Here is a 16,416-nt window from a genome sequence, read left to right as displayed (position 1 = left end):
CTATTTACTAGTAGGACCTTTGCCCATTTTTTGATTGGATTGTTTATCTTCCTTTGGTTAATTTGTATGAGTCCCTTATAAATTTTGGAGATTAAACCCTTATCTAAAATAGCATTGGCAAATATGTTCTCCCATGCAGTGGGCTTTCTTGTTATTTTTGATAGTTTCTTTTGCTGTGCAGAAGCTTTTTATTTTGATGTAGTCCCATTTGGTTTATTTTCTCCTTAGTTTCCATTGCCTTAGGAGCTGTATCGGTATAGATATTGCTACAACATATGTCTGCTATTTTGCTGCCTATGGAGTCTTGTAGGATTTTTATGGTTTCCCATCTTACATTTAATTCCTTTAGCCACTTTGAGTTTGTTTTTGTTTATGGTGTAAGTTGGTGATCTAGTTTCACTTTTTTGCATGAATCTGACCAAATATCCTGGCACCATTTATTGAAGAGACTGTCTCGACTCCATTGTATGCTCTTGCCTCCTTTGTCAAATATTAATTGATCATATTGGCTTGGATCCATTTCTGGGTTCTCTGTTCTATTCCATTAGTCTATAAGTCTGTGCTTGTGCCAGTACCAGGCAGTTTTGAGAACCATGGCTTCATAATATAGCTTGATATCTGGTGTTGTGATCCCCCCAACTTTGGTCTTCTTTCTCAGGATTTCTGTGGATATTACATATGAATTTTTGGAATGTTTGTTCTAGGTCTGTGAAATATGCTGTTGGTATTTTAATGGGGATTGCATTAAATCTATAAATTGCTTTTGGTAGTATGGACATTTTAATGATGTTGATTCTACCAATCCATGAACATGGTATGTTCTTCCATTTGTTTACTAGTATGTCTTCCTCTATCTCTTTTTTCAATGTCCTGTTGTTTTCCGAGTATAGGTCTTTTACCTCCTTCGTTAAGTTTATTCCTAGGTATCTTAGTTTTTTTGGTGCAATGGTAAATGGGATTGTTTTTTGAGTTTCTCTTTCAGTAAGTTCATTGTTGGTGTATAAAAAATCCATAGATTTCTGGATGTTAATTTTATATCCTGCTACATTTCCGGATTCATTTATTAAATCTAGTAGTTTTTTGATAGAGTCCTTGAGGTTTTCTATGTACAACATCATGTCATCTGCGAATAATGACAGTTTTACTCCTTTTTCAATTTGGATGCCTTTTATTTCTTCTTCTTGTCTGATTGCTATGGCTAGCACTTTCAGTACTATGCTGAACAGGAGTGGTGAATGTGGGCATCCCTGTCTTGTTTCTGCTCTTAGGGGAAATGGTTTTAGTTTTTGCCCTTTGAGTATGATGTTGCCTATAGGTTTGTCATATAAGGCTTTTATTATGTTGAGGTATGATCCTTTTATTCCCACTTTGCTGAGAGTTTTTATCAGGAAAGGGTGTTGGATTTTGTCAAATGCTTTTTCTGCATCGATTGATATGATTATGTGATTTTTGTCTCTCAGTTTGTTTATGTGATGTATCACATTTATTGATTTGCAAATATTATATCATCCTTGCATCCCCGGAATAAATCCCACTTGTTCATGGTGTATGATCTTTCTAATGTAATGCTGGATTTGATTTGACAGAATTTTGTTGAGGATTTTAGCATCTATGTTCATCAAGGATGTTGGCCTATAGTTCTCTTTTTTTTGGTGTCTTTATCTGGTTTTTGAATTATGATAATGGTGGCTTTCTAGAATGAACTTGCAATTGTGTCTTCCTCTTGAATTTTTTGGAATAGTCTGAGGAGGATAGGTTTTAGTTCTTTGAATGTTTGGTAGATTTTGTTTGCTGGAAGATTTTTGATTACTGCTTCAATTTCTTTGGTAGTTGTTGGTCTGTTAAGATTTTTTTATTCTTCCTGATTGAGTGTTGGAAGCTTGTATTTTTCCAAGAATATGTCCATTTCGTCTAGGTCAGGGGTCCTCAAACTTTTTAAACAGGGTTCCAGTTCACTGTCCTTCAGACCGTTGGAGGGCCAGACTATAGTTTAAAAAAAAAACTATGAACAAATTCCTGTGCACACTGCACATATCTTATTTTGAAGTAAAAAACCAAAACAGGAACAAATACAATATTTGTATTTGCATGTGGCCCGCGGGCCGTAGTTTGAGGACCCCTGGTCTAGGTTGTCCAGTTTATTGTTATAATTGTTCATAGTACTTTTCATAATCCTTTGCTCCTGGGTCACCATGGCAACAGCCAAGCAGGCCATGCTGGGAGCTGCCTGTAGGCCACACTTGCCTGCTCCTGGTCGCTGTGGCGACGGCCAATCAGGCCATGCTGGAATCTGCCTGCGGGCTGCACTTGCCTGCTCCTGGGTCACCACAGTGATTGGCAAGCAGGCCGTGCCATGCTGGGAGCTGCCTCTTCCCTGCTGTCAGTCATCACAGAGGCGATGAGGTTAATTTGCATACTCACCCCTGACTGGCTGGTGGGCATTGTGAAGGTACAGTCAATTTGCATCTTTCTCTTTTATTAGTGTGAATAGATACTTGTTTGTCACCATTTTTATTCTTTATGCTTATGTTCCTTCTTCCCTTTTTATTTCTTCTTTTTACAGCAGTCCCTTTAGCATTTCTTGAATTGCTGGTTTGGTGGTAATAAAATCCCTTAGCCCTTTTTTTCTGTCAATCTCCTTATTACGCCTTCAATTTTAAATAATAACATTGCTGGTTTGAGTATTCTTGGATTCAGTCCCTGGCTTTGCATGACTTTATATATTTCATTCCATTCCCTTCTGGCCTGATGTGTTTCTATTTAGAAATCAGTTGATAGTCTAATGGAGATCCCTTATAGGTAACTTTCTGTCTCTCTCTGGCAGCCTTTAAGATTCTTACTTTGTCCTTGGTGTTTGTCAATTTTATTATGATGTGTCTTCATGTGAGTCTTTTTAGCTTCATCTTGTTTGGGACTCTGTGAGCTTCTTGGACTTGTGTGAGTTTTTTCTTCCCAATATCAGGGAAGTTTTCTGTCATTATTTCTTCAAACAGGTTTTCTATTCCTTGGTCAGTTTCTTCTCCTGCTGGCACTATGTAGATGTTGTTGTCCCAAAGCTTCATTAGGCTCTCCTTTTGTTTTTTAAGTTTTCTTTCCGGTCACTGCTCTACTTGGGTGTTTTTTCCTACCTTGTCTTCTAGCTCACTGATGTGTCCTCAGTTTCTTCTAGTCTACTTTTGATGCATTCTATTGTATTCTTTATTGCAGTTATGTCATTCTACATTTCTTATTGGTTCTTCTTTATTTCCTCTTGATTCTTACACATGTTGTTGAATTTGTCTTTTATCCTTTTCAGCATCCTTATGACCATTGCTCTGAATTCTTTCTCCAAGAAGTTGCTTGCCTCCATTTTGTTTACCTATTTTTTCTGGTGATTCCTCCTTTTCTTTTGTATGTGGGCTGTTTCTTTGTCTCCCCAATTTCACTCCTCTCAGGGTGTCTGGTTATGTGGCTCACTTTCTACCACGTTGACCAAAAGTTACAAAATACAACTCAACAAGACACGGCGCAGAGTGAACAAAACACAAAGGTATTCACAACACTAATAATCCCAAATGAAGGTGACCACCAGAGAAAAGAGAATTAGAGGAGAGAAAAGAGTACAAAAATGATATTGAAAAAGTATAAAAGGCAAAAGAGAAAAGAAAAAGAAGAAAGAAGGGAAAGAAAAAGAAAAAGAAAGAAAGAAAGAGAGGAAGGAAGGAAGGAAGAAAGAAAGAAAGAAAGAAAGAAAGAAAGAAAGAAAGAAAGAAAGAAAGAAAGAAAAGAAAAAAAATGTATATGTATACGGGGAGAAAATTCCAAAAAACCAACAACTAAACCAAAAAATGCAAACAACAAACCCCCCCTGAAAAAAAAGGAGGGGCGCTTACTCTAAAGAGGCAGAGCTTATTTCCATAAGGGAATGTAAAGGAATTGAATGAATGGCCATGATTCAGTATTGAGGAGGTAGAAAGAGAATGAGTATATAAGAAGAAAAGTAAAAAACAAAATACTCAATTTAAAAAAAATAAATAATAAATAATAGTAATTAAATATATATATATATTCAATTATATATAAATTCATATATATATATATATATATATATATATATATATATATATATATAATTTCCCCTTTCTTTAATCTACCTATCTATATATCTATATGCCGGGAGCCGGTCCATCCTTGCTGTTTCAAGAGACCGGCATATATGGCATACTGTTCTTAATATGTTTGCTCACCTTCTTGGCACTATGTGTTTTAACCAAGGTCTCCTCTCTGAGAAAGGTTGTTTCCCCAGGTAGGGATTTTCCCCTGAAGTTAGGGAGGGAATAAAACCTCTTAACTAAGTGCCAGGCGGGTAATTAATCACTTTAACTACGAACAATCATGCTTAAGCTACATAATCTTTACTCCCTGGAATGAAGATAAGAAACGCCCTAACCTTTGTAATAGAGATTGATAGGAATGGAATCAACTGGTATAAATACAGATGTAAGAAGACAGAAGGAGGAGAGACGGAACCTAGGCACAGAACCTACACAGAACGTTCTCTAGAGACAGCAGAACTTCGCTGGAGATCCAGACCAGAACTTGGCTGGAGATCCTGGCTAGAGATCCTGGCTAGGCTGCTGATCAACTGAACACTGTCTCCATGTCCTTCCTTCTTCGCCGACTCCGTCTACACCTTTGGGAACCCCTGGACCTGCTGGGGCAGGACCCCGGCATCTATATATTCATCTATTTTTGGAAAAGGGAAATAGAATAGGCAGCATTTAGGCCTGTGTTTGGTGAGTGAAACTAATTAAGCTATTAGTATAATAAGAGAACAAGTGAGGAGAGGACAAACAAAAGCATAAAATAAAAAAAAAATTAAAAAGCAAACTAACAAGCTAGCAACAACCACAAGAAAAAATTGCTAGCAAAGAAAGAAAAAAGAGAAGGGTGCATGGACTTGGAGCAGGGTAGAGGAAATTAGATATCTGAGTAAGCCAACATAGACCATTATAATAATAATGCATCAATGAAGCAGATAAAGGAGATCAATTTCTAACAAGGAGTAAAAAGAAAGGAAAGAAAAACTAAAGCAGGAACAAGAGAAGAGAAACAAGATGAAAAAGGGGGAAGTGAGGAAGAAAGGGTTGGCATAAAGAAAAAAATGAGATAGAGTAATGATAATAAAATAAAAATAAAATGTAGAACACTAACCCAAAAATAAAAATAACAATAATAATAAATAAAAACAAAATAAAGAAAAAAAGTTAGTTTCTTAAGTAAAAGATTAAAAAATAAAGTGAATTAGTGACGTTTGTTAGCTTCAGCTGAGTAGATAATGTCTCATGGGGGCTCGCTTATGATGCCTCTCCACTGTTCTGTCTGCCATGTCTCAGCTTCCTGCTAGATAATCAGCACTATGTTGAAGGTCCCAGGGATCCACTGCTCCTCTGTGTCAGATGCCACAGCCTTGGTGTCAGCCAGGCAGAACCACTCTGCCTGCTTTGTCTGCCTGCTTTCAGTTGTATTTACACAAGTGTCTATGTCTGACACGGCCTCTAGGTGGCGGTGTTTCTGTATTAGTTTCAGGGACCAAATGAACCCTTCAACCCAGTTCCTGAAAGCTCCCTGGGGGTATTTCAAAGGTTTGTTTCCCTGCTGAGTGCAAGGCTGGGTGTGGCTGTGCTGTTAGGAGGGTCCTTGTCTTCAGGAGAAAAATGTCTGTTCAAGGTTGGAGGGATTGGACTGTTCTAGAGCTCGCTTCCTGATCACCTCTCCCTATTTTGTTCCCCAGCTTCCAAAAAACCATCTTTCCCTGCATTGCAGCCACGGTGAGTGTTTGTAATTGAAAGATCCTAGGTTTAGTAAGTAAAAGCAAGGAGATTATAAAGACAGAGCAACGTGCCACTGCATGACTTTCTCCCCCCAGCACTGAGTGGCTGGTGCAAAAATTCAGGCTTCCTTTCTGGTCATACCCTTTCGTGGCTGTGGCCTTAGGTCTATAATTCCCCACTGCCAGCAGCCCTGTGGACACCCTTCCACAGTCTAGCTCAGGGGTGGGCAAACTTTTTGACTTGAGGGCCACAATGGGTTCTTAATGTTATGCCCAGAATTCAAGATCCCCAAGAAACCATGCCAGGGAGTCAGTCCGATGCAAAAGCAGAAGGTCCTTTATTGAGTTAGCTAACCCGACCCGGACCTCCAGTCGACGCAGCGACCAGAAACCGAGTGAGTCCCATGTGAAAATCCGGGCTTTCATAGTGAGGGGAGGGGAGCTGGCTGTGGCCCTGCCGATTGGCCAGGCGCAAGTCGGGTCTTGTTACACAGGATGTGGTCATCTCTATGGCGCGCACATCCCTTGCTTGTCATTGGTTAGTTCAAAGAAATCCTGGGCGTGGCCAGCAGGGGCCTGGGCTCGGGAAGAAGGCACTTTTCTGAGCACATGGCCTCTGCCCCAACATGGAGGATCCAGGGTAAGATGGAGGGCGTAGCCCTCGCCCTTTCATTCCCCCCTTGTCTTGGAACTTCCGGCTCAATCATGAGCCGGACTGCACTTCTATTTCACTGTCGCTAGGGGCCCGTAGTGAGTTCACAGAACTATCAACTGAACTATTTTATACACTTAACAAATGGTCCGGTGGAAGGGAAAGAAACCATTTAAGCTTTAACAACTTCTATTGAAATAGGATTTTTCTTCTTAAAATTCCTCCATGGCTATTAAAACCTGAGCATTGCCAAATTTTGGAGGAATTACATAAGGAGAAAACCATATTGATCTACTCTAAGATTTTCTGACTTTCCTTGCTAATTTCTTTTCATGGATTTTAAACAAAACAGCAACTATTGGCATTAAACTTTCTTTCTATGTATAATCATGCTCTAGACCGTTTATCTAAACAGGCCTTTCCCAGCTTTACTAACCCTGACATGGGCATGATGACTCAGGCCTGCAAGCAGTACACAGGCTGCCAACTGTCAACTGTCTTTTAACAGAGACCCAAAACCTGATGAGCATCCTTTACTTTTGGGGGTCACCCCCCACAGTTCCCTTCCAGGACAGCCAACACACACTCAAGCCTGCAAGAGAATTAAAGGTCAATATAACATATCAATACAATAAAACATGATACTAGACATGTGATCCTATGAATTGTCCTTGTCATTTTGGAGCCATGTCCATGAAGGCGCAGGCATTATCTAAATCTATTTAATGTTACCAGCATCACGCAGGTCGAGCACGCCGTAGCTTGAGCTTGAGCGGGTTGCGTGGATCTCGATCGATGCTCCATTTGGTGATGAAGTCTTTCCGGATCGTGGAGGGGTCCGCTGACCGGACGTGAGTGTGATGAACCCAGGTCGCGACGCCGTCTACCTTGAGAGCAGTGGGGGTTGTCAGCACCACGGTGAAGGGACCCTTCCAACGTGGCTCAAGGGTCTCTCGATGATGCCTTCTGACGTAGACCCAATCTCCTGGTCTGTGTTGATGAGGAGTTGGGGTTAGGCTGGTCTCATAGATGGCACGGAGGCGCGGCCAGATGTCCTCGTGCGCCCTTTGGAGCCCTCTTAAGGAAAGAGATAGTTCTTGATTTTCAAATTCAGCGAGTAAGTCAGCTTTAAGGTTAGGAATGATAGGGGGTGGCCTGCCAAACATGATCTCATAGGGAGTAAAACCCAGGGTGTAAGGGGAGTTCCTCACCCTGTAAAGGGCATATGGAAGAAGAGCCACCCAGTCCCCGCCAGTCTCCATGGTTAATTTGGTAAGGGTCTCTTTTAGAGTTCTATTCATTCTCTCTACCTGACCTGAACTCTGGGGTCTATAAGCACAATGTAATTTCCAATTTGCCCCAATAGCCCTAGTTACTACCTGCGTTACCTGTGAAATAAAGGCTGGCCCGTTGTCGGATCCTATCATAGCAGGAAAACCATACCTGGGTAAGATGTCTTCCAGCAGCTTCTTGGCCACCATCTGAGCTGTTTCGTGCTTGGTTGGGTATGCCTCTACCCATCCACAGAAGGTGTCTATGAACACTAAAAGATATTTATAACCATACTTCCCTGGTTTAATTTCAGTGAAATCGACCTCCCATTGTGCTCCTGGTTTGGTGCCTCTGAGCCTGGTCCCTCTTTCATTTGATCCGACCCTTGCATTTGTAAGTTGGCAGGTCTTGCAGGCAGACACAACCTGATCTATCTTGGTATTCTGCTGGTGAATTTTGATCCTGGCATGTTGGATTAAGTCCTTCATTTTCCGGGTTCCCAGGTGAGTGGATTGGTGCATATGTTTTAATATCGTGTCCCCGAGCCAGTCTGGCAGTATAAGTTCTCCTTCTGGTGTATGCCACCATCCCTTTATTTCCTGGGCTCTGGGGAGCTTTCTGATACGTTGCAACTCTTCCTGGGAGTACTTGGGCTGGTCTGGTAAGACTGGGTCCCCTGGGTCTGGGAGTTGTAAGGCCATGGTAGGGACCGAGGTAAGGGCTACTGCCTTTGCAGCCTGGTCAGCCTTTTGGTTGCCTTTCGCTACCGGGTCATCAGCTCTTTGGTGTCCCTGGCAGTGGATTATGGCTAGCTTGGCAGGAAGCCATAAGGCTGCGAGCAGGTCGAGAATTTCCTGCTTATTTTTTATTGTCCGTCCCTCTGCTGTCAATAGCCCTCTTTCCTGGTAGATTGCCCCGTGAACATGAGCTGTAGCAAATGCATAACGGCTGTCTGTGTAAACATTAAGCCGTTTTCCAGCCCCCAGTGTCAGTGCCTTGGTGAGTGCAATGAGTTCTGCTCTCTGAGCTGATGTCCCAGGGGGCAGAGCCTCCGCCCACACGGTGTTCGTGTCTGTGACCACCGCTGCACCCGCATACCTGCACCCGTTCCGCACGAAGCTGCTTCCATCCGTGAACCAGGTGGCCTCTGCATCCAGGAGGGGCCGATCAGTCAAGTCCTTCCGAAGTCCATGTACCTGCTCCAGGATTCCCGCACAGTCATGTAGTGGGGCATCTAGGTCAGGGTCAGGTAGCAGGGTAGCAGGGTTGAGGGCCGCACTGGGATGGAACCGTACTCTAGGGGGGTTGAGCAGCAAGCTTTGATAGTGGGTCATGCGAGCATTGCTCATCCACCTATCGGGAGGTTGTTTTAGGACCCCTTCAATGGCATGCGGGGTTGTGATCCAGATCTCCTGTCCCAGGGTCAGTTTGTCAGCATCCTTGACTAAGAGCGCGGTTGCCGCAATGATTCTTAGGCACGGTGGCCAGCCGGCAGCTACGGGATCCAGCTTTTTAGACAAATATGCTACTGGGCGACTCCAGGGGCCTAAAGCCTGGGTTAAAACTCCTTTTGCTACTCCTTTGCGCTCGTCTACAAAGAGGCGAAAGGGTTTTGTAATGTCTGGTAGGCCCAGGGCTGGAGCAGCCAAAAGAGCTTTCTTTATCTGATTAAAGGCAATTTCTTCTGTCTCAGTCCATTTAAAGGCCTTCCCCTCCTTGGTGGCTTCGTATAGGGGCCTGGCGATCTCAGCAAAACTCGGTATCCAGAGGCGGCAATAGCCAGCTGATCCTAGGAATTCCCTCACCTCCCTCCGGGAGGTGGGAGCAGGGATTTTCAAGACTGTCTCTTTTCTAGCATCTGACAACCGCTGCTGTCCGCCCTCCAGTATGTATCCCAGGTAACTCACCCTCTTTTGGCATATCTGAGCCTTCTTCGCCGAGGCCCGGTACCCTAAGGTTCCTAAGGTGGCCAGCAGATCTTTGGTCCCTTGCTCACAATCTTTGGCTGTATCGGCAGCAATCAGGATGTCATCTACGTATTGAAGAAGGGTGAGATTGGGGTGTTCCCTCCTGTACTCACCGAGGTCTTCATGCAGCGCCTCGTCAAAGATGGTGGGTGAATTCTTGAATCCTTGGGGCAATCGCGTCCAGGTTAATTGTCCACTGTAACCTTCCTCAGGGTCGTGCCATTCGAAGGCAAACAGGGGTTGGCTTTGAGGCGCTAGCGGCAGGCTGAAAAAGGCATCCTTCAAGTCTAATACAGTATACCAGATTCTAGAGGGTGCCAGAGAGCTTAGGAGAGTGTATGGGTTAGGAACGGTTGGGTGTATATCCAGGACTCTTTTATTTACTTCCCGGAGGTCCTGAACTGGCCGATAGTCATTCGTATGGGGCTTTCTGACTGGCAGGAGGGGGGTGTTCCAGGCAGATTGGCATGGAACCAGTACCCCTAGGCTTCGCAGTCTCCGGATGTGAGGCTGGATTCCCTTCTGAGCCTCCTGGGACATAGGGTACTGTTTGACTCTCATCGGGCCTTCTCCTGGTTTTAGTTCTACCAGCGTTGGGGCCCTGTGGGCGGCCAGCCCCACTCCCCCCGTCTCTGCCCAGGCTGTGGGGAATTCTTGCAGCCACCTGTCCATATTGTTCTCTACTGGGGGCGCCCCCTGGTGGAGGCGATATTCATCCTCCAGTCTCAGAGTCAGAACCTGGATGGGGTGGCCTTCGCCATCGGTGACCTGAGGCCCCCCTTGTCTGAAGGTTATTTGGGCCCCAATCTTGGTTAGCAAGTCTCGTCCTAATAGGGGGTAGGGGCATTCTGGTATTACCATGAAGGAATGGGATACCCGGCCCATTCCTAGATCTACTGTTCTTCGGGTAGTCCATGAATACTGGCTCATGCCAGTTGCCCCTTGCACCCAGGACTTTTTGCTGGCTAGCTTCCCCTGAGGTGTGCGGAGAACCGAATGTTGTGCTCCAGTGTCGACAAGGAAGTCAACAGGTGTCCCCTCCACTTTAAGAGTTACCCTGGGCTCGGGGAGGGGATCCGAACCCCGACTTCCCTAATCACTCAGTCCTTCCAGCTCCAAGACCTCCACCCGGTCTGTCTTGTTCCCCTTTTTACCGGCCTTCTTTGGGCATTCTCGGACCCAGTGCCCTATCTCTTTGCAGTAAGCACACTGGTTCTGTTGCAGCTTCCTTTTCCCGTCCCGGGCAGTTCTCTTACCTCTTTCTTGGCCATCAGCGAGCTGGCGGAGGTGGCGGGTCCGCTCCCCAGGGGACTCCATGGTGGTGGCTAGCAGAATCTTGGCCAGGTTTCGAGTCTGCTTGTCACTGGCAGCCACCATGACGCGGGCTTGCCTCTCCTCAGGGGGCTCTCGGTTATTGAACACCTTCTCTGCTACTACCAGTAAATCCTGTAAACTCTTTTCTCCTAATCTATCTATTCTCTGTAGTTTCTTTCTAATGTCCATGGCTGACTGGTTTATAAAACTCATGATTACAGCTGCCTTATTCTCAGGGGCTTCTGGATCCATGGGGGTATAGGTGCGATATGCCTCCATGATCCGTTCTAGAAAGGCAGCTGGAGACTCATCTCTTTCCTGCTGTACGTTCCCTACCTTGGTCAAATTGGTGGGCTTTCTAGCAGCCCTGCGGAGACCTCCCATTAGAGTCTGATGGTAGACCAAGAGCCTCTCCTTACCTTCTGCCGTGTTGAAATCCCATTCAGGCCTAGTTAAGGGAAAAGAGACATCTATCTGGGCCTGGTTTGTGGTTGGATTTCCGTCTACACCGGGAACCATCTTTCGGGCCTCACTGAGGATCCTTTCTCTCTCTTCCGTCGTGAACAGAACCTGTAAAAGCTGCTGACAGTCATCCCATGTGGGCTGATGGGTGAAAAGAACAGAATCTAGCAAGTCAATAAGTCTCCCCGGTTTTTCGGAGAACTTAGGGTTCTGTGCCTTCCAGTTATAGAGGTCGCTAGTTGCGAAAGGCCAATAAACATGGGGCTGGTTGCCATCCGCATCTGGAGGTCCGGCGGCTCGTAAGGGCAGGGTCTTGATAGTGGAGTCGGGTGCTGCGACAGACAGCTCCCGCTGAGCTCTTTGCCGGGTGAGAGGTGGGCCTCCTACGGGAAGCGGAACCGCGGCCATTCCCGGAACACCGCCCCCAGCCATTCCCGGAACTGCGTCAGCTTCCCGTGACGGGGTAGGATCGAATCTCTCCGGCATCCTGTGGAAATGATACGGGGGAGGAAAAATTAACTCTTCTCCAGTTCCCTTCTGCAAAACCGGGTAGGGGGGAGCTGGAGCTGACAGCAGGGTGGCTTTCTTCTCCTTCTTCTTCTCCGCTTCCTGTAAGGCAAGAATGGGTTCTGGCTCCGGAGGGTGTGGAGGTAGGAAGGGCCTAGGCCAAGGTGGTGGATTTTCCACGAGGTCCTGCCAAGTAACAATGTAAGAGAGTTGACCAGGATGTCCCTCTTTGGGCTGGGAGACGACGTCCCTAACCCGGCGAATGGTGGGGAGATCGAAAGTCCCCTCCGGCGGCCACCCAACATTAAAAGTTGGCCACTCCCTAGAACAAAAAGTCCGCCACCGGTCCTTCTGGACCTCCGCACTGAGGTTGCTGGCCCTTCCCTTTACCTCTTTAAAATGATCGACCATAATGCTTAAAGGAGTAGTTTGAGCCTGTCCCATAACGTCCATCCAGTAAATCCACAAAATAAAACCGAAAAAACACAACCACAGACAACTAAGGGGCCCGAAAATATAGTATTCCAACTCCATGGAAGCGAAACCAAAACAAGCTTCCAACTCCATGGAAGCAAAAACTGAAAACGACGGCTGTGTGCCAACCAGCGGGAGTGACCCGACTGTCTCAGATTAAGGGGTTTCCTACAGACCTTCCGACTCCGCGGAAGCAAATTTTCCCCTCTTCAGATGGAGGATCGGGGAGCCCCCCGACTCTCCTCCTGCCTGTCTCAGATTAAGGGGTTTCCTACAGACCTTCCGACTCCGAGGAAGCAAAGCTATACCCCTTCAGATGGAGGATCGGGAAGTCCCCCGGCTCCTCCCGCCTATTGATCCCGTGCATCCACTCAGATCATTATTACAGGCATTTACAGGCATTTACAGATTTCAGAAGTGAGCTCACACCGGATAGATACAAACAAAACACGCGACACAAACAAAACAAGACCTACCGCGGTCAGTCAGGCCCTCCGGACTGGGAGTCCCCTCAATGGTGTTGGGGATCCCGGCGAGCCCCCAAAATGTTATGCCCAGAATTCAAGATCCCCAAGAAACCATGCCAGGGAGTCAGTCCGATGCAAAAGCAGAAGGTCCTTTATTGAGTTAGCTAACCCCACCCGGACCTCCAGTCGACGCAGCGACCAGAAACCGAGTGAGTCCCATGTGAAAATCCGGGCTTTCATAGTGAGGGGAGGGGAGCTGGCTGTGGCCCTGCCGATTGGCCAGGCGCAAGTCGGGTCTTGTTACACAGGATGTGGTCATCTCTATGGCGCGCACATCCCTTGCTTGTCATTGGTTAGTTCAAAGAAATCCTGGGCGTGGCCAGCAGGGGCCTGGGCTCGGGAAGAAGGCACTTTTCTGAGCACATGGCCTCTGCCCCAACATGGAGGATCCAGGGTAAGATGGAGGGCGTAGCCCTCGCCCTTTCACTTAAACTGGACCGGAGGGCCGGAACAAAAGCATGGATGGAGTGTTTGTGTGAACTAATATAAATTCAAAGTAAACCTCATTACATAAAAGGGTACGGTCTTTTTTTTTTAGTTTTATTCATTTCAAACGGGCTGGATCCGGCCCGCGGGCCGTAGTTTGCCCACGGCTGGCCTAGCTCTACACTTGTCCCTGAAAGGACAGAGCAGGACTGATGGCTGTGTCCTTAACCCCTCTTCCAAGAAAAAGCCGCAGGGTGTATCAGTTACTCAGCCTGCCCTTATCTCAGCCATTGGGAAAGCGGGGGAAACTAGCCCAAGGCCAAAAGTATGCTGGCCACCCCCCTGTCTTTGTGTAACCAGACCCTAGCTGCACCCTGCCCCCGACCCCAAGCCCTATAAATTCTTTGTTCTCTTGGGATTTGGGGCTCTCTCTTGCACCCAGTAATGGAGGCAAGGGGGGGAACAAGCGAGCTTGTATAAGAGACCCTCTGCTTTTGCATCGAACTGGCTCCCTGCCGTGGTTTTTTGGGGATCTTGAAATCTGGGCATAACAGTCCCCAAGGGATGAAATGTTGGTTCAGTGCAGTGCAGGCTGTGTGCATTTCTCCCTCCAGCCCAGATCCCCAACCCCACTGGTTTCCTGTCTACCTTTGACCTTTCTGTCCACAGATTGTCTCTCCAGCTGTGTTTAATTCACCAATTCCGGGTGGATGTTATTCGATTAAAGTGTTTCCTCTATCTGCTCTGTGAGAAGGCGCCAGAGCTGTCTGCCTATTCGGCCATGATTTTGTCTGCCTCTGGACAAGCTTCTTAGGAGCCTGTGGCCAGGTAGGCTGGAGTCTAGGTGTTTCTGGGTTCGCAGCCATGGCAGCTGGTCCCTGGAGTGTGTGGCTGTAGGGTCCTGGGTGGTGTCCAAGGTCTCCCCAGGTGGAGGTAAGGGTGGACTCCCAGTCACAACAGCTCTCCCCTTCCAGATGGCATGGTGCCTGCAGCAGAGCCAGCCACCCTGGGAAAGATTTCAGTGGTAATAGAGATTGCCCAGCTAGGAAAGCCTGGTCCGCCAGTCCCCAACAGTCTTGTGGAATATAACTGTCCTTCGCTCACACATACACATGCGCCTCACATTTCCACACACTCCCCTTTTGCTTTCTCACCCATTCACACTCTGACTCTCACTACTGTCCTGCCTGCTACCATCTTGGATCCCCAGAAGATTTTTTAATGTATTTGGGTGCTCCTGTATTGGGTGCACATATGTTTACCAGAGTTATATCCTCTTATTGTATCAACCCCTTTAGAATTATGAAGTGGCTTTCCTTGTCTCTTGTTATCTACTTCACTTTGAGGACTATTTTGTCAGATATAGGTATTGCTACCCTGCTTTTCTTTCATTTCCATTTGCCTGAAAGATGTTTTTCCATCCCTTCACTTTCAGTCTGTGTTAGTCCCTTGTTCTGAGGTGAATATTTTGTAGACAGCATATATATGGGTCATGTTTTCTTATCCGTTCAGTCACTTGATGTCTTTTGATTGGAGTATTTAGTCCATTTACATTTAATGTTATTATTGATAGGTACTTGTTTGTAGCCATTTATATACTTTACTAGAGACCCGATGCACAAAATTCGTGCACAGGGGGGTGGGAGGGCGGGGGTCCCCTCAGTCCAGCCTGCATGCTCTCCAATCTGGGACCCCTTGGGGGATGTCTGACTTCCAGTTTAGGCCCAATCCCAGGGATCAGGCTTAAACTGGCAGTCGGACATACCTCTCACAATCCTGGACCACTGGCTCCTAATTGCTCACCTGCCTGCCTGCCTGGTTGCCCCTAACTGCCACCCCCTGACCTGATAACCCCTCACTGCTTCTGTGTGCTGGCCTGATCACCCCTAACTGCCCCCCTCTGCCAGCCTGGTCGCCCCACACAGCCTGCTGTTCAGTCGTTTGCTTGTCCCTCACTAACCCCCCTGCCAGCATGGTCATAGGCAGTCATCTTGTGAGGGTGTGAGGGTTAATTTTCATATTACCTCTTTATTATATAAGACCTGTGTTTCTTCTTCCCTTTCTATTTCATCTTTTTACACCAGTCCCTATAGCATTTCTAGCATTGCTGGCTTGGTAGTGATAAACTTCCTTAGCCTTTTTTTTTTTTTGGTCTGTGAAGCTCCCGATTTCCCCTTCAATTTTGATTGATAACCTCGAGTATTCTTGGATTCAGTACCTTAATTTGCATCACTTTGTAGACTTCATCCATTTCCTTCTGGCCTAATGTCTTTCTGTTGAGAAGTCATTTGATAATCTGATGGGGATCCTTTGTAGGTAACTCTCTGCTTCTGTCTTGCAGCCTTTAAGAGTCTCTCTTTCATTAATATTTGCCATTGTAATTATGATGTATCTTGTGTGGGTCTTTTTGTGTTCATCTCGTTTGGGACTCTCTGTGCTTGTGTGACTTTTATTCCACACATCAGGGAAGTTTTCTGTTATTATTTCTTCACATAGTTTCTCTAATTGTTGCCGCTCTTCTTGTCCCTCTGGCACCCCTAGTGTACATATGTAACTACGTTTCATGTTATCCCAAAGCTCCATTAGGCTCTCCTCCTGCTTTTTAATTTTTTTCTCTAATTGCTGTTCACACTGGCCTTTTTTCTCTACCTTATCTTCTAACTCACTAATTCGGTCCTGCTCTTCCTCTCGTCTACTATTGAAACCTTCCATCGTGTTTTTGATTGTAGCTATATCACTTTTGATTTCCTCCTGGTTCTTGCATAGGTTGTGGATTTTCTCATCCATCCAGTTTATAAATTGTGTGATGCTTAGACCACCGCATAGCAGCATTGGCATGAAAGTGCAACAAGGAACTTAGAAGGCCATGGAACTTGGGTGTCAGCAGGGCTGACGTCAGAACAGAGTGCTCTTGCTGAGATTGCAGGGTCTCAAAGTGATTTCCTGACCTGATAATCTTTGAGTAAATGTTTACTGAGCTTCACTGACTTTTGATACTATCTG

At 46.0% G+C, this 16,416-nt stretch overlaps 1 protein-coding gene across 1 annotated transcript; it reads right to left on the bottom strand.

Moving 5' to 3' along the window:
* Nucleotides 1-7,050: 7,050 nt before the first annotated feature.
* LOC118653547 lies at nt 7,051-16,125 on the bottom strand. The gene is given in 3 exon segments (XM_036304202.1): nt 7,051-7,056; nt 7,853-12,172; nt 16,063-16,125. Coding segments are annotated over 3 exon segments (4,389 nt in total).
* Between the last annotated feature and the right edge of the window lie 291 nt (nt 16,126-16,416).

The sequence above is a fragment of the Myotis myotis genome, unplaced genomic scaffold (genome assembly GCF_014108235.1).
Source record: "Myotis myotis isolate mMyoMyo1 unplaced genomic scaffold, mMyoMyo1.p scaffold_m19_p_4, whole genome shotgun sequence".
NCBI classification, from domain to species: domain Eukaryota; kingdom Metazoa; phylum Chordata; class Mammalia; order Chiroptera; family Vespertilionidae; genus Myotis; species Myotis myotis.
This window is presented reverse-complemented; position numbering and strand designations above follow the sequence as displayed.